The 18,604-nt window shown below is 43.5% G+C and overlaps 1 protein-coding gene across 15 annotated transcripts in view; it reads left to right on the top strand.

The window, feature by feature from the left end:
• Positions 1-18,604, top strand: part of ACACA (acetyl-CoA carboxylase alpha) — a 280,736-nt gene that overhangs the window by 63,263 nt on the left and 198,869 nt on the right. For all 15 annotated transcript variants that reach the window (XM_070562412.1, XM_070562410.1, XM_070562418.1 and 12 more), the window contains one exon: positions 3,393-3,648. In XM_070562412.1, coding sequence (XP_070418513.1) covers positions 3,393-3,648 — 256 coding nt within the window. The remainder of the gene's footprint in view (positions 1-3,392; positions 3,649-18,604) is intronic.

The raw sequence follows: 18,604 nt of genomic DNA, 5'->3' as shown, positions 1-18,604 counted from the left end.
TATATTTAGGAGGGGTTAACCTGAAGTGAACAAGTTTGACAGTGGTAGTATTCCACCACCTTTTCTCTTTAATTCAGGACTAGAATCAGTGGAAATGGGACAGGCTGTGGAGTAGCTTCTAGAGTGTCTGGATAGCTACTCAGTGATTTTCCATACATGGCCTGTCTTTTCTGGTGGTTTGTAGGCTTGTGCCTGGGAATACCATTCAGTAGAGTTATTGGTTAATGAACAGGCTCTTTAACTGTTAACACTGAGCTGCTTCCAATCTTTCCAAGCCTTTAGGGAAGGATACCTTCATGGGAAGGATACCTTCATGCTCTTCTCAGCTGGGAAAGAAAAATTTGAAGTTGACCTTATGGAGCCTTTCATTTATTAGTTAATCCTTTCTTTTTCTTCTCCCATGGGATCAGAGACTTGCTCCTTTCTCATGAATTTTATTTTTTTGTGGAATCATCTAATTTCGGTCACATTATAAGCTAGAATCTACCCTGAGTGCCTTACTTATTTTTCTTATGAAAAAGGCAGCTATTATTTTTTATGTTAGTTGAAATGAAATTTCTTTGGGGGGGGTTCTAGTGTTATTTTATTATTATTTTTTTTTTGAGGAAGATTAGCCGTGAGCTAACTACTGCCAATCCTCCCGTTTTTGCTGAGGAAGACTGGCCCTGAGCTAACATCCATGCCCATCTTCCTCTATACGTGGGACACCTACCACAGCATGGCTTTTGCCAAGCGGTGCCATGTCCGCACCCGGGATCTGAACCAGTGAACCCCAGGCCACCGAGAAGCAGAACGTACAGACTTAATGGCTGTGCCACTGGGCTGACCCTCTAGTGTTATTTTTAAACTTGATATTCACTGCTGTAACATGTAAAAGAAGTAGCCTTTTTGCTGCTGTGACTTTTGGTGTTCAGAGTGGTCAATCTGTTAGAACTCCCCCCCTCCCCCCGCTTCCTCCTTCTCTTCCTTTTTTTCTCTGTTTAAATGATTTGGTTTTCTTTTAAGGTTCTGGAACTTAACCTCTTTGTAAAACTTAGAGACATTTAAAAATTTTTTTAAAAGAAACTGAGTATTCTAAGGGAGAAATGTATAGTAAAATTTAGATGTCAAGTTTTTCCTGTTGCATGATACTTTTGAATTTGATTCTAATTTTAAAACTAAAAGCTTAAGTAATCTCCAACTCACTTTTAGGAAATGTCTAAAGATTTTTTTTTAGCATTCCTGGCAATTCGTTATTACTGTTTTCTTTTTCTTTCTTTCAAAGATTGGCCGTGAGGTAATATCTGTTGCCAATCTTCCTCTTTTTTTGTCTCCCAAAAGCCCCCCAGTACATAGTTGCAGGTTCTTCTACCTCCCCTATATGGGACACCGCCTCAGCATGGCTTGATGAGCAGTGCTAGGTCCATGCCCGGATCTAAACCTGTGAACTCCAGGCCACCTAAGCAAAGTGCTTGAACTTAACCACTCGGCTATGGGGCCAGCCCATACTGTTTTCTTCTTCTAACACAGTGGTTCTCAAACTTGAGGACTTGTTAAAATATAGTTTACTGGGCCCCGACCTGTAGGTTCTGATACAGTTAGTTGGTCTTTGACAGGGCCCAAGAATTTGTACTTTTAACAAGTTCCAAGGTGCTGCTGGTCTGGGAGCCACACTTTGAGAACCACTACTCTAGCATTTATAAATACTGTTTTGTCTTTTTTTTTTTTTTTCCTGCTGTTTCTCCCCAAATCCCCCTAGTACATAGTTGTATATTTTAGTTGTGGGTCCTTCTAGTTGTGGCATGTGCTATGCTGCCTCAGCATGGCTTGATGAGCGTTGCCATGTCCACACCCAGGATCTGAACTGGTGAAACCCTGGGCTGCCGAAGCAGAGCGCATGAACTTAACCACTCAGCATGGGGCTGGCCCCCTGTTTTGTCTTTGTAAATGAATAAGCTCTGATTCACAAATTACACAAAAATAATGGTCTGTGTGTAATTTTAACATGTTTTATAGTTGCTAAACGTTTTTAAATCTTGATGTTTTATTGTCTAGTGTCAAAGAACACTGCTTTCAATGTACTTTTATAACTCAGAGTGGTTTACAGCGTATAAAAGTTATTAATAATAAATTTATTATTCTCTGTTGATATACCATCTCTTAGAGTACCTCAAAATCGGGACTGGGAATCATTATTCTGAATTAAAATTGTTGGTCAGGCTACAAGATGTTAATACTAAGTCGAAGTGTAGTTTTGAAGGTTTTTTTTATAGGATATTTGGAATGGCAGAATAAATATTGTTTCATTGAGTTTTGGTTTTTATTGTTGTGGTCTTTGAACTATGTTTTGGTCTTTGTTAATTAGTTTGCTAGTGATTGGTAATACCTAATCCTGACTAATAGGGCCCTATATCTAGAAAACTTAATTAAGGTGATATCTCCATTATTTTAATTATAGATTTTAAATTTGATAGTAGATTCACTTTTTTGCTATAAATGTCAGTACATTAGAGCCCAAAGCAGACATTTTTGACTTATTTATTTATTTATTTGTTTATTTAGTGAGGAAGATTGTTGCTGAGCCAACATCTGTGTCAGTCTTTCTCTATTTTATGTGGGATACTGCCACAGCATGGTTTGACGAGCAGTGATAGGTCCACCCCTGGGATCCGAACCTGTGAACCCTGGGCTGCCAAAGCAGAGTGCATGAACTTAAACACTATGCCACTGGGCCAGCCCCCTTAACTAAATTTTGAACAGATGTAGTTTAAGAAAAAAACTTACGGGGCCAAGTAAAGATTTTTTCTTTTTAATTAAAAAATACCCATCTGGAGTTTACTTTAAAGCAAACTATATATATATATATACACACACACATATAAAAATATATTTTGTGTGTTTATACATAAATATACTTATGTAAAATTCATAGCCTCTCACAGTAAAGTGTTTGGAACCAGATGATAGTGATGTAGTTTACTCTGAACACCAGGTTTGAGATGACCAACACTCTCCCCAAACTCTTACTCTGCAGTCTCCCCATACCAACAACCAAAATTGCAATATCACAACAAGCGACTCTCACTTACTGCAAAGGTTTCTCCTTTGATCATAATTATCTCTTGGACATCACCAAATTGATAAAGAGATTGGCAATGGCTTGTAGTTTTTTGAGAGAGATTTCTTTGAGGAAAAGGGAACTGGTTTTAATTTTTTAGGCATAGTTACTATGATTTGGATTTTTCTCCCTTGTAGAAAACAAAAGCCCTGCAACGGAATAGCCAAGGGAACTAGTTCTCAAACTCTGCCTTACTTCCAAGTACCAGCTGTGGTATACTAGGTATAACTTGGGGCTATCCTCAGATACAGGTTATTATCCATAACCTGCTTTTCTCACTTCATTTTCTCCATAGCTCTGAGAGCTCATTTTGATAGAATAATGGATGAACCATCCCCCTTGGCCAGACTTGCTCTGGAGCTGAACCAGCACTCCCGATTCATAATTGGTTCCGTGTCTGAAGATAACTCAGAGGATGAGATCAGCAGCCTGGTAAAGTTGGACCTGCTGGAGGAGAAGGAGGGCTCTCTGTCACCAGCTTCTGTTGGCTCAGATGCCCTCTCTGATTTGGGGATCTCTAGCCTACAGGATGGCTTGGCCTTACACATGAGGTAAGAGAGAGAAGTTTAATGTTTCACTTATTTAATCTGTACTATTGGTTTCACTGATTTTGTTCTGAAAAGAGCAAGAATAATTTTGGCCAAGATTGCTTCACCTTCTCTGATATCACTGGACTTAAAGCTTTGATGAGTAAGTGAGAAATGATGTATTTTGCCTGAAGTGCAGGTTTTACAAGTGTATTTTCCTAAATGTTCCTCTGAACTTTTTCCTGTTATTCCTGTGTAGTAAATCGTCTGGTGAGACCTAGTGGGTGAGAGTTAGGTTGAGGAATTTCAGTCTCTGTACTACTTTGACTAACATTGTTGTAACTATCTTGATCTTTTGGTACTGTGTGTTTTCATTTTCATTTGTCTCCAGATAATATTTGATTTCTTCTTTAATTTCTTCAATAATCCATTGTTTGTTCAGTAGCATGTTGTTTAGTCTCCACATTTTTGGCCCTTTCCTAGCTTTATTCTTGTAGTTGATTTCTAGTTTCATAGCATTATGATCAGAAAAGATGCTTAATATTATTTCAACCCTCTTGAACTTATTGATGCTTGCTTTGTTTCCCAAGATATGGTCTATCCTTGAGAATGTTCCATGCGCACTTGACAAGAATGTGTAACCTGCTGTTTTTGGATGAAGTGTCCTATATATATCTATTAGGTCCATCTGATCTAATTTTTCATTTAATTCTATAATTTCCTTGTTGATTTTCTGTCTGGATGATCTGTCCATTGGTGTTAATGGGGTGTTGAGGTCCCCTACTATTATTGCATTGCTGTTGATGTCTCCTTTTAGTTTTGTTAATAGTTTCTTTACGAATTTTGGTGCTCCTTTGTTAGGTGCATATATATTTAAAAGTGTTATGTCATCTTGGTGGAGCGTCCCTTTTATCCTTATATGCTGCCCCTCTTTGTCTTTCTTTATCTGTTTTGCTTTGAAGTCTGCTTTGTCTGATATAAGTATGGCAACACCTGCTTTCTTTTGTTCATTATTAGCTTGGAGTATTGTCTTCCATCCCTTCACTTTGAGTCTGTGTTTGTCTTTGGGGCTGAGGTGTGTTTCCTGGAGGCAGCATATTGTCGGATCTTGTTCTTTGATCCATGCTGCCACTCTGTGCCTTTTGATTGGAGCGTTCAATCCATTCAGGTTTACAGTGATTATTGAAACGTGGGGGCCTACTGTTGCCATTTTATCACTTGTTTTCCGGTTCTTTTGCATTATGTCCTGATGGAGAGCTGTTACTTTGTGTTATTGTCCTTCTGCTTATCTCCTTTCTTCTGGATTTTGTAACCCCTTTCCTTTTTTTGATTTTTCAGGAATGAGGTTCTTCCTGAGCATTTCTTGAAGAGGAGGTTTTGTGGCGATGAACTCCCTTAACTTTTGTTTATCTGGGAAAGTTTTTATTTCTCCATTGTATTTGAAGGATATTTTTGCTGGGTAGAGTATTCTTGGCTGCAGGTTTTTGTCCTTCAGAGTTTTGAATATTTCATTCCAATCTCTTCTAGCCTGTAAGGTCTCTCCTGAGAAATCTGCTGATAGCCTTATGGGGTTTCCTTTGTAAGTTATTTTCTTCTGCCTGGCTGCCCTTAGTATTTTCTCTTTGTCATTGACTTTTGCTGGTTTCACTGCTATATGCCTTGGGGTTGGTCTTCTTGCGTTAATAAAGTTTGGAGATCTATTGGCTTCTGTCACATGAAGTTCCATCTCTCTTCCCAAGTTTGGAAAGTTCTCAGCTATTATTTCTTTGAACAGGTCTTCTGCCCCCTTCTCCTTCACTTCTCCCTCTGGTATACCTATAATCCTTATGTTGCATCTCCTAATTGAGTCGGATAATTCTCAGAGAGTTTCTTCATTTCTTTTTAGTCTTAGTTCTCTCTCCTCTGTCTGCAGTATTTCTGTATTCCTATCCTCCAAATTACTAATTCTGTCCTCCATATTATCGACCCTACTGTTCAGAGAGTCCAGATTTTTCTTAATCTCCTCCATTGTGTTCTTCATCTCCAGTATTTCTAATTGGTTCTTCTTTATAGTTTCAAGCGCTTTTGTGACATAGCTCCTGAACTCATTGAGTTGTCTATCTGAATTCTCTTAACTCATTGAGTTTTTTAATAATGGCAGTTTTGAAATCTTCGTCATTTAGGTTATAGATTTCATTGTCTTTGGGATTGTTTTCTGGGTGCTTATCATTTTCCTTCTGTTCTGGAGATTTAATATATTTTTTCATACTGCTTGATGGCATGGATTTGTGCCTCCGCATAGAGATAGAGTTTAGTTGCTGCTTCCACTTATTGCGAGTGGTCTGGGAGTGGGCAGCTGTTTAGACTGCACCAACCAGGAACCCTGTCAGCTGTTACTGACTGGACCTGGACCCCTCCTCGTAGTCACAGTGGTCCTGTGGGGTCCCTCGTCAGTTGTGAGGGCACTTGCAAGGGGGCCTCAGGCTGCTGGTGCCTACTGTTGCAGCCCACTTGGACGCGCTCCCTCCTTGTGGTCTGCAGCTGGCTTTCCCAACAGCCAGGAGCAGGATCACCTATAATTGCTGCTTTGTCCCTAACAGAGCCCACAAGATCACACTTGTCCACTATAGGTCCCAGCAGAGCTATGGGTATCTTCTGCAATCTGTTGTTCGCTCACCTAGCTGTGCTACTTTTGCCTCAGGGCCTTCCCGCCTTGCGATTGCCAGCTGAGACCTCTCCACTAGTGCTGTGCAGAGGCTTTCGCTGAGGCTGCTGTAGGAACCTGGAGTTCCCCCCTGGGCTACGTAGCTGTTTTGCCAGAGCTCCACTCTGCCCCACTCAACTCTCATGGGATCTCTGGGAGCCCTTTGCCTCGTCTGGGACATGGCCAGAGTCCGTGGGCCTGGCAGTGGCTTGTAAGCTGCTGCCTTGTGGGGAATTCTGCTCTAGGGAGCTTCCTGGTGTTCCGAATGCTGGGCGGGGCCTCCTTGCCAATGGCGAGCAGAGGCCATCCCTGCTTGGGGGGGTGTTGGAGCTCCACCCAGTCCCCAAGCACGTCCACAGGAAGTCCGGGCACCCCCTGCGCCGGAGACCGTGGGCCCAGCAGCAGCTGGCGGTCTGCTGCAGTGCCAGGGAATCCGTCTGCCGGGAGCTTCCCTTTGTTCTGGATTCTGGGCGGGGCCTCCCAGCTAATGGCGAGCAGAGGCTTTCCCTGCTGGGGTGCTGCGGGACCCCGGAGCCTCCCCCCAAGCCGCAGAGCCGGGCGCTGGAGCTCCAACCCTGTCCCCAAGCACGTCCATGGGAAGTCCGGGTGCCCTTGGTGTGTGGCAATGCTGTGGGGGAGTCTGCTGGAAGAGAACCTCCTGCAGGAACTAGGCTGTCCGGGGGTCGGGGGTCAGGGGTCGGAGAGTTTTCACCTATTTCCACCTCCTCCCGGGGGGAAGTCTGTCCACCTTCCGATGTATAGTAGCACGAGACTCTGAGGCATCTTGAGATGCTATCTGGATACCCTTTGTTAATTGGTGAATGTCCAGTTAGTTGTAGATTTGACGGGGGAGAGACAAAGAAGATCACTCACTCCGCCATCTTGGTGCCGCCTATTAGCACACTCTTATTGCAGTTGTCCTCTTAATTGGGTTGATACCCAGTGTAGCTGGTTGCTAGGCTCAGGGGCATACAGTTGTGATAGGCCTGTGGCCAACAAGGCTGATATCAGTTCTCTTAGGAGTGCAGTTGAGTAGGGCTAGCCCTTGGCATAGAGGCACTCAGTTGTTTCAGACTTTGGAAGGTGGGGCTGATCCTTTTTATGGCAGTTTGTGAAACACAAGTCTTCTGCCGCTGATAAGCCTCACCCCCCTCTGGACCACATACACTGTCAGCACAGTCCTGGTCCGTGCACACTTCTCAACCCCCTGGAGCGTACCCCACCGCCACTCTGCAGAGGCCCCCACCTCTGCCCCAGTGCCCCACACATTTCACCTGGTACTCCCACAAGCCCTGCCCCACAGAGGCAGACACCTTTGCCTGCCTGTAGAGGATCAAGGCACTCAATCAATGCAGGCTGAAAAGTAGCCTGAGGGCTTGCTGTTAGGTGGGGCCAGTCCCTAGGGCAGGTTGCCTGCCCTGGCTGAAGTGGATTAAATCTGTGCTCTAGTGGGTGTGGCAGACCCCTGGGGTAACAGCCCAAGGGACGCACCTCAATGGCCCCCACCTCTGTCCATATCAGCACGCCTGGACCAGCTCAGAACAATGGCCCCCACCAATGTCTCAGTCTCTGGAGAGAATCCTCCTCTCACCAAGATGCCCCCAGAGCCCACCAGGTGAGTCTCGTTTCACCAAGGGACAGTCAGCCTTCTCTCTGGTGATTTTAGGTTGCTGCAATGAGTGAGTTTGTGCGTGGGCCCTTTAAGACCCGGATCTTTTCGGCTTTCGGCCGATAGCTTTTCTGGGGTGTCCTCGCTGCAGTTAATAGCCAGCAAACCCAGACCGTAAGACCCCCCTCTCAGTTGGGCTGAGTCCAAAGGATGCTTATAGCAGTATTGCCCCTGCTCCGGACCTCACTCCTCCAGGGAGGGCTGCATACCTTAGACTGGCTCCCGCCTGGCCAGCTGAGAAGTTCCGCTGCTCCCAAAGGTGGCTTTTTTCCTCTCTGGCCGGAGTTACTGCCTCTTCTGCTTTCGTCAGGACTGTCCCTTGTTGTGGGGGTTCTTTTTATCCAGTTTTCAGTTTTCAATCCAGGGTGATTCTTCCTAAAATTGTTGTAACCTGGTTGTGTTTGTGGGGGGAGGCGAGTTCAACGTCTGCTCACAGTGCCATCTTGACGAGAACTCCGTAACTATCTTGATCTTTGATAGGACTTTTGCAGGAGGGCAAATTTTGTAGTAATCTTTGTTTGAATTGCTTCATCATATCAGGAAATTATATTCTATTTCCGGCAGAGCTAGTCCTCAATAAAAAGCTGTGGTCGGAACAAGGGATTGTTATAGAGCTCTCCTTTTTCTCTAGAAACACAATTCTCTATATGTAATTGAGAAGGTCAGTAAATAGTAACACTGGATTATTTTTATTTATTGATGTTTGATTATACAACCAATGTGTGATATACTAACGTTTAGTCATTTGCTTTGCATTTCTTCCATTAAAGGATCTGAATTAGTGGTTTTTAGTTTTCACTGTACATCAGAATTACTTTGGGTTCCTTAACAAATGAGCCCCATCCCAGAGATTCTGATTCATTTGATACTGGCTTGCCTTGGAGCTGGGGCATTTTTTTTTTTTTTTTTTTTAAGCTATACAAGTGATTCTACTACATAGCCAGGGTTGGGATTATAGGTCTAGCCTAGATAAACATAAGTTAGAGTGGCTATTACTGCTGTTGTTATCTTGGCGCTTCTACTATTAATGGATCATGAAATAATTTAGCTACTTTTTATGCATTCAAGATACGAAATGATGCGGGGTCGGTGAGCCGAGGAGTCGAAAGAAAGATTTCTTAGACTCTCAAGATCTGGCAGTAGTGCTCTTTTATTTAGAAAATAGTGTGGAATAGCATGGGGACAGGACCCATGGGCAGTCAGAGCTTCTGCTGCTGCCGCTTCTGCTGCCCCCGCTGGCATGGGGACAGAGCCCATGGGCAGGCAGAGCCGCTGCTGCTGCCCCCGCTGGCATGGGGACAGGACCCATGGGCAGGCAGAGCTGGTGCGTGGGGACAGGACCCACGGGCAGTCAGAGCTCCTGCTGCTGCCCCGACTTGAGGGTTAGGACTAAATTTAAGGCATAGGTATGTGAGTCATCTCTTTACAAGACAAAGGAAAGAACATGAAAAAAAGTTAAAATGGTATCAGTGCGGGTGGGGTCTGGTCATTGGGTGATCCCATGACTTTTAGACAAGAATCAAATCGGATTAAGTAAAGGTTAGAAAGGTTAGACGCCACCACCCTAAACCAGTTACATGAGATTGCCAGACAGCAACCAACTTAAGTTCTTGCCTTCCCCATTAAGAGCTTCTAGAGATAAGACCATTCCCCCTTCTTCCTGGCACAGAGAGGGAGGCATCTTCACAGATAGAGGTTTCCCTTAGAAATGTAAATGTTTCCCAACAAAGAGGCAAACAAATTCCACTCCTTGGAGCCTGAATCTCATCTGTAGTTTTAAAACTAACCAGCCTAAAAATCCTCATCATAAGCCATTTTAAAATTAAGCAGCCTAAAAATCCCCATCATAAACCCCCCCTGAACCCATTTTGGCCCCGAAATCTTTTGGGGATATGGACGATGGTCAGTCTTCTGTAACTACTTCCGGCTGTACAAGGTCGTAGAGCTGTCCCTAAATGGGGCCATGGGTACAGGTAGGAGGTTCAGCGGACCGGAAGGCTGCACCCGTGGAATCCAAGGCTGACAAGGTGTACAGATCCTCTGGCGACGAGAGAATCATTTGATGAGAGGTGGTCCAGGAGGTGAAACTTTGTTGACATGTGGAAGACAAACAACGAAATAGACAACAAATTATAATAAGAAATACAAGCAAGGTGATTAACCCAATGAATAAGGTTTTGATAGTAGTCTAGAAACCTGGACCTGACCAAGAGTTCAACCAATCATTTAGAGATAGGGTAGGGTCAGACATGGACTTAACTTGGTGGCTCATATCAGATAGGAAGCCAGAGATATTCCGATGGTAGTCAGGAATATAAACACAACATTCAGTTTTTATAATGGCACAAGTACCCCCTTGCGCTGCTGTCAAGACATCCAGTGCCATTTGGTTTTGGAGGACTGCCTTACTCATTTGGGACACTTCTAAATCGAGCAGCGAAAGGCTACGTTGTGTATCATTTAAAGCTTTCATAGTAAATTTGTTTAGAGCTTCCATGTGCCAGATGGCACTTTCGATTCCTAATTGGGGAAGGAAAATTGAGGCAACATGGTCATACCAGTGGAAGACAGAGCGGGTCCAGCGCTGTTGCAGGTTGGGTAGGTTAGCAGGAGGAGATATAGTAAATGTAGTTCTACCTTGTATCCAGACGAAACCTAGGGTGCATCGTCCAATCCATCCAGGTGGTAGCCAAGGCCGTAAGTTGGAGCCACATAACCACTGAGTGCCATTAGGGGCTAGCCAACGTGTGCTTGGCCGTCTATCCCAGTCAGTCTCAAACTAATCAGTATTTCTTAAGGCTATGATATGAGAACACATATAACGGGGAATTTTTCCCATAGGTCAGGTGCTATTAGGCCATGTATCACAGGTGTGATTGGTTTGTTCCCAACATAGAGTGGCCTTTTGACTGAGTTGACCACTAGTAGGAGTGAGCCAAATATATTCGTCCCAAATTTGATATAGTCCATCCTGTGTGTATCCATAAGTTGGGGACTTTACCTTTGGAACTTGTTGTTTATGATCCACTTGTGACAAGGCAAATCTAGTTAGTATTTGGGCAGTAGTATTGAAGGAAAAGGTTTGATTGTGGCCAGGGAACTCCCACGTATCAGAGACAGATGGCCACAAGGAGACATTATGATTAGTAATAGATGAATCTTGTAGAGAAGAGCTAGAATCTAATATCCATGAATGCGTACTATAGCTTCTACTGAAACATAATTTTTCTCTCTAAAATCACCCTCATTTTCACAAAAGATAGCCAAATTAAGATAAACTGGTTTGCAAAATAAGTGTAGTTTCAATAAAACTTGGTCCAATTATTTACATAAGTGCAGCAAGAATGGCAATTGATTATACCGGCTTTTTAAATCTGCTTTGCTGGAATTTTTTATGAGGAATCTCAGATTGAACTGTAAAGGCCTCTCGGGGCCAGAAAAGCCAAGCCAAGGACATGCTGTCAGATTTTGCCTGCAGTACCTACAGGTTTGGGTGGACTCCTCTCTTCTCGAGGTCCTCCAAAATATTCTGAGGTTCCTTGCACCTGCCAGATAAGCAAGCTTCCTTACTTACCGGGTAAGATTGCCAGAATCTCTGTAAACAAGGTACCAGGCCCATGATTCCAAGTGGCTGTATTCCAGAAAGTCCAATCTTTGTTCCTGAAAAGCTGTGTTGTCATATCTGAGCCTGTATGTTTCAAATATGACATTCCAGTCAAAGCCTTGGTAATATAACCAATGTGTCCTGTTATAAGGAGAACAGATTCTTATTGAACTTATGCAAATAACTATATTGCCATGAAATAACCACTCACTCACAAAGAGTTTCCAAATTCTGGAGGGATCAGGTAGGGAGAAAAAGATAAATGTTTCAGTTTTGCTCATAAAGGTATAATTTCACCAAATTGCTCTAAGTCATAGTTAGCATAAGAGAAAAGATTTCCTTAAATCTGAGAAAACAAAACAACACATCAAAACTCAAGAATATTTCAAACAGAAGTCATAAAAAATTATAATCATCCTCATCAGTTCACAGTCCTGTATAATCAATTCTTGAGCTTAATCTTCTGTTAGCAGATCTATGAGCTCAGTTTCTGTTAGAATTCTGTAATTTCTTACCCAGTTCAGTTCTATAATCTGAAAGTTTATCAGAACCCTGTAGTTTAGAACCTTTGTGTCAGAATCCTTTCCAGGAATTTCTCTGAAGATGAAACATATTTGCAAAAGCAAAAAGTATCAGAGTAAAACAGCAACTATCTGTAAATGGACAAAAGACTCAAAAGGGCAATTGATAAAGAAACTTGACTACTTCTGTGACATACAACACTTCAAGATAACAATTGGAATTAGAACCGATAACCAGGACAGATCAGAATTTTAGGAATGCTATATAATTTTAAGACACCTATATTAATAGCATTTACCCACATAATACCACCTAAGAAAGTTTATCGTCGCTTATTTGACAATGCTTTCCATGTAATTTAGTATTTTCAAAAGAAACCCTTTTATTCAGGACTTGAATATTTTTGACGAGAAGCTGGTCAAAAATATCAAAAGACTTTAAAACACTTGTTTATCCATTCAAAGTGATAACAGAAAGAGTCAAAAATCTTAAGAGTGACCTCAGTCATTATTTTAACAAAATAAATTTGTCTTTTAGGTAGAGTTAGAGCAGGCCAAAAGTTCAATAAAATTATCCTTTGAGAGATCTCAAAGCCAAATTTTAATTTCTGCACCAGCTTATTTTTAACATTAAAACTCATTCACTTAATTGGATTTACTTTAATCTTAGTCTGCTTCACCAGTCATAAAACTCCTTCCAGAATTTCTCCTTCACAAACCTTCTACAACTTTCTTTTTGCCTTCAGAATTTGTCCCAAAGTCTTTCTTTTTTCCTTTCTAGTACTTTAGGACAAATTTATCTTTCTTAACCCATCAAACAAAAATACTTCCATTCTTTATACCCTCTTTACTGAAAACACACATTTTACTTCCTTGTATACAGAGCTGTTTTCCTCATTAATTTCCAGTAGCTTTAATTATATAGGTCAATAACTTTTAACACTTAACAGACCTAGTAAACACTAAAAAGGTAAGCAATCTTTTATATCAGCATTCTAAACACTTCATAATTTCAGAAACACGCCGCTTTACAATAAAACACAAGGTATGCTTTTTAACAGACCCAAACGCTTTTAGCCTCTTTACAACAAGAAGCCAAAAGTAAATAACTTAGATACGTTTTAGCAATAATGTTTCAATGTTCTATCCAATTCAAAAACGACCCAGATACTCAGATTTTTATCATTTAACTTAACTTGGCAAAACTCAAGATTGTTACCAAAAAGAATTTCAAAGCTGTTTTTTTCCCAAGTATACAGACCATAAAACAGTTATTATACCCACTTTTATCTATTTAAACCGTTTGTTTCCAACAATTATGTTCAGATTACCTACAAAAACATCACTTGAGACATTAGACAAAACTGGTCATCATTTAAACCTATTATTTTGCTGACAAATTTCTAACAGACAACGTGAACTTATTTGACTAGTAAACCCAGGCTGCATGCCTGCATCGTATGCAAATACCGACAACTCTGACAACAAGACTATTTTCAATCAAACCAACAAACTTAAACAAGCTTTCATTTACCAAAGGTTAATTCACATCGCGTTAACTTGAAAGACATTGGATTAATTTCTACTACATTTAGAATTTATGTAAGGGCTTACTTTAAGCCAATTAAACAGAGCTCTTAATTTTGGCAATACCATCGGGAGGTAAAATATCACACATATAACGTACACATAGACACACGTACACAGAGACTGCACAGCTATTGTTACAGCTATTGTTTTTTACCAATATTTGTGGAGAAGATACTCAAGATGCTAGATTTTTTGCAAGGGCACGCTTATGGCCGTTTTGCCTTTCCCCTCCTCTCTTTTTTCCTTTTTTTTTTTTTTTTTGCTTCAGTCTTAGGAATTAGTGATAGTAGTTCCTGGAGAGGGGAGATGATAATCCTTTTTGTGATAAAGGAACTAGGTGGAGTCCGAACTGCCTCTAGAGCTGTATTTCCAGTCTTGCAAGGATTTCCTAAGGACAGTTGGTCTTGATTTCCCAGAAACTGGATTGTAACTCAAACTACATTCCAGGTTGATCTACCTGTCCAACTGCATCACAAAGACACAGAGAAACCCCTCAAGTTTTCTCCCAGATGGAGTTAGATTGCATCCACAGGGTGGGTCTCTGGATGCTTAGGGGCCTTCCCTGTGGCAGTAAAGCCAGTGTCTGACTGACAGCAGCTGGAGAAAGGGTGCAGAGGCCGATTGCGGGTGTTGACATAGCTATAAGATTTAGTCAAGTCCCGCTCAGCCTGGGCACTTTGTCTCCGAGCCAGCACAGTTGAGGCAGGGAAGCAGGAGAAAAAGGCCTGGAACTGGCTGGAGGCACTCCCAGTGCCAAGGTTGAGAGTTAAGTCCCTGGCAAAAGGCTTAAGTTCTGATTTTACAAACGGTCCAGGTTCTGGTCAGGTTCAGCCTGAACTTAACCTAGACTTGGTGACAACAAAGGAGGTGATGAATGAAACAGACAAAGAAAGGAAAAGAAGAGATCAGACCTCGCCCTCCTGGCCTCTTCCAGAGGGTTATCAAGATAAGAGTCACACAACAGGTCCCGTGCTGGGACACACTACCCTAGCACGACAGTTCACAGAATGACTCACAGGTCTCCTGTCCTCATAACTGACTCAGTAGGTGACTAAAACACTCAATGAGTCAACCGTCAAGAGAGGGTACCCCCACTTAGGGTTGCTGGGGTGATCAGGCCGAATTGATGAGTAGGATCTTAACAGTGACTCAACCAAAGCTTAACCGAGGACAAAGAGGCGTCCCCAAAAGAGATCCAGAAAATTCACTCCCAAAAATAGCTAAGAAAGTAAAGGCAAGCAACAAAGGTTGAGACGACAAAGGCCCCTTATGAAATCAATTGGGACCTCTTATGACAAACTTCCCCGAGAGCTTACACAGCCGGACAAAGAGAGCCAAGCTCTCAAGACAAACTTTCCCAGAGCCCCAGTCTATGTGACTGGCTTCCAAGATACGTGCCGGTACATGCATCCTCTGATGGCGGAGACCAGAAAGGTCACAAAACCAAGCTCTCAAGACATAGAACAAGACAAAAAGACCAGACAACAGGCTTATAGAGATGCCTGTGTCTTATGACAAACAAAAAGACAGAGACAAGGAAAAGTCTATCTCTGGGAGGAAAAGGATCTACAACCAGTGAGTACTCAAATCCTAGAGTCGCTAAATCCGAGAAGCTAGCCTCACCAACATTTTCTCCTGCTATTCTAAATTTAGAAAAGCAAAAACTCACCTCTCTTGCTTCCATTGGAGCCTGCAGGCAGAGATCCCGGAGACTGACGTGGTAAGAACTCTTACCTCTTGCCGGCTCTCGTCAGGGGTCCGGGATCTCTCGGCCGCAGCAGTCCAGGAGCAAGCAGTTACCAGCCAGTGAAATTTTATTCTGCCGACTGCACTAAAACTGTAGGGGAGGAAGACATTTCCTCTTCCCAAATGGGGGTTCATCTGGCTGGAGAACGAATTAAATTCACATGAGACAGAATAGCAAGAGAAAATTAAACAAAGCTTTATGTGGAACCATGGCCCGGGGCCTTTCTTCCCGAAGGAAGAAAGGGCACCCCCACTTAGGGTTGCTGGGGTGATCAGGCCCAGAAACCCAAAGTTGGGGCTCCCAGGGGTGGAGCCTTTTACTCTTTAAAGATTTCTTTGTTTCCCAGTTGCAAAGCTCAAACAGAGACGAAAATGGCCATTGTAACTCTTAAGAGAGACGAAAGAAACGGGTCCATTACCATGAAAAATCCCCCCTGAACCTAGGGCAGCGTCCTACCCGTCGTTCCTACTGTGGGGTTCCTATAGCAAGGGGTGATGGGGGCGTCCCCCGGCATTGCATCCCTTGTATACCTTCCCTGTTATGCCTGGCAGTAACAGGTGCCTGGTGGACATCTTTCCTATTCTGCCTGGCAGCATAGGCCTGGTGAATGGTCCCCGAGAGAAAAGGAGAGAGAAAGAAAAGGAGCCATTACCTTGAAAATCCCCCCATTGGGGTTCCTGTAGCAAGGGATGACGGGGGCATCCCTTGAACATCTTCCCTATTATGCCTGGCAATAATAGGTGCCTGGTGAATGGTCCCCAGGATAAAGGATAGAGAAAAACAGTGAGGAATTTTCCGCCAGTCTGGGGGACATTCTACCCAATTGCAGCCTGGAGCCATTCTCCCAAGAAGGGGTTCCCATACTCCACCAAAGGTTAGAGTTTGGTACTTTCCTTGAACTGGAGTCCCGAGTGGGACTTTCCTCGCAGTTCAGAGCGTGCTCAGGTGCCAGAGGGAGGGATCCCAATCCAGCCTTAGGAAAAGAAACCTTCCACGGGAGTCTTGGAGATTGGCGGCCATCCTAATGACTTAAGTGGCCGACCCGTGCCCACGTAAAATTTGTCTATTAGAGATAGAGTCAGGAAGGAATGGATTAATTCATTCTTCATCACCCTGAGGCTTAAGGTACTGATTCTCTTCAAGCTGAATGCCACGATTTGCCCCATAGAGTAGCCATGGGCAGCAAACGTGGATTCATACAGCCATCCAAGAAAGTTCCCGATGGAGAAGTGAATTTAGATCCATCCTCGAAAAAAAGAAAGGCACAAGGAAAGGAAAAAGGGCACTTACCAGAACTCAAGCTCACAAGCCGATGAAGCAAGTCCCCGTACGGAAGATCCCCTGAAGCAAGTTCCCCGTACGGGCCACCAGAAATGATGCGGGGTCGGTGAGCCGAGGAGTCGAAAGAAAGATTTCTTAGACTCTCAAGATCTGGCAGTAGTGCTCTTTTATTTAGAAAATAGTGTGGAATAGCATGGGGACAGGACCCATGGGCAGTCAGAGCTTCTGCTGCTGCCGCTTCTGCTGCCCCCGCTGGCATGGGGACAGAGCCCATGGGCAGGCAGAGCCGCTGCTGCTGCCCCCGCTGGCATGGGGACAGGACCCATGGGCAGGCAGAGCTGGTGTGTGGGGACAGGACCCACGGGCAGTCAGAGCTCCTGCTGCTGCCGCTTCTGCTGCCCCCGCTGGCATGGGGACAGAGCCCATGGGCAGGCAGAGCTGCTGCTGCTGCCCCCGCGGGCATGGGGACAGGACCCATGGGCAGGCAGAGCTGGTGCGTGGGGACAGGACCCACGGGCAGTCAGAGCTCCTGCTGCTGCTGCCGCTTCTGCTGCCCCCGCTGGCATGGGGACAGAGCCCATGGGCAGGCAGAGCTACTGCTGCTGCCCCCGCTGGCATGGGGACAGGACCCATGGGCAGGCAGAGCTGGTGCGTGGGGACAGGACCCACGGGCAGTCAGAGCTCCTGCTGCTGCCCCGACTTGAGGGTTAGGACTAAATTTAAGGCATAGGTATGTGAGTCATCTCTTTACAAGACAAAGGAAAGAACATGAAAAAAAGTTAAAATGGTATCAGTGCGGGTGGGGTCTGGTCATTGGGTGATCCCATGACTTTTAGACAAGAATCAAATCGGATTAAATAAAGGTTAGAAAGGTTAGACGCCACCACCCTAAACCAGTTACATGAGATTGCCAGACAGCAACCAACTTAAGTTCTTGCCTTCCCCATTAAGAGCTTCTAGAGATAAGACCATTCCCCCTTCTTCCTGGCACAGAGAGGGAGGCATCTTCACAGATAGAGGTTTCCCTTAGAAATGTAAATGTTTCCCAACAAAGAGGCAAACAAATTCCACTCCTTGGAGCCTGAATCTCATCTGTAGTTTTAAAACTAACCAGCCTAAAAATCCTCATCATAAGCCATTTTAAAATTAAGCAGCCTAAAAATCCCCATCACAGACTCTGTAATAAAATCCCATACAGAGTCTGGCTGAATGTGACTGTCCTGCCTTATGGTTATCCCTGGGGCTTTGGAGTCTTTGCTTCTGAAAGATGAAGTCGTGAGTGTCAGCAGTCACCCCCATTTAGCTGTGTGGAGGTGGAAAGAAAAGAGTTAAGCGTGTTAATTGTATTTTACTTCACAGAGTCCTAGACCTGCAATGAACCAGAGAGATTATTTAGCCTAATGCCCTGTATTTAAATAATCAGAAAACTGAGGCCTAAGGAGAGGAATAACTTGTCAAAGGGTGAATAACCAGAAAACTGGAATTCAAAGTCAAATGTCCTGAATCACTTTGGGTAACTTTTCTGCTCTGCTTTTCTGACCATGCAAGTGTCTTAATTATATAACTAGTTCAGACAGAGTTGGTGTTAAGGAGTTAGTGAACAAAGTATTATGTATAATCTCTGGGCTAAAAAGAGGAGTAGAGGGCAGTATTTGTGGCAGGGCAAAAGGGTCAGGTCTTTATCTTTATGTAAACATTTTTTATTACTTATAGTTCACTTAATGATTAACTTGAAGGCTAATACTCTGTGGTGGTATCTTCCCCCTCGAGGTCATTTGTAAATGTATGCAGGTTGTGACTGGTGGGACTACTTGCATTTAGAGGACAGAGGACCCATGATGCTAAACCTTCTGCAATACTGGATAATCCCACACAACCAAGCATT

Source organism: Equus przewalskii, chromosome 10, assembly GCF_037783145.1.
Source record: "Equus przewalskii isolate Varuska chromosome 10, EquPr2, whole genome shotgun sequence".
Classification (NCBI taxonomy): domain Eukaryota; kingdom Metazoa; phylum Chordata; class Mammalia; order Perissodactyla; family Equidae; genus Equus; species Equus przewalskii.
Note: the sequence above shows the minus strand (reverse complement) of the source record. Positions and strands in the feature narration are given on the sequence as shown.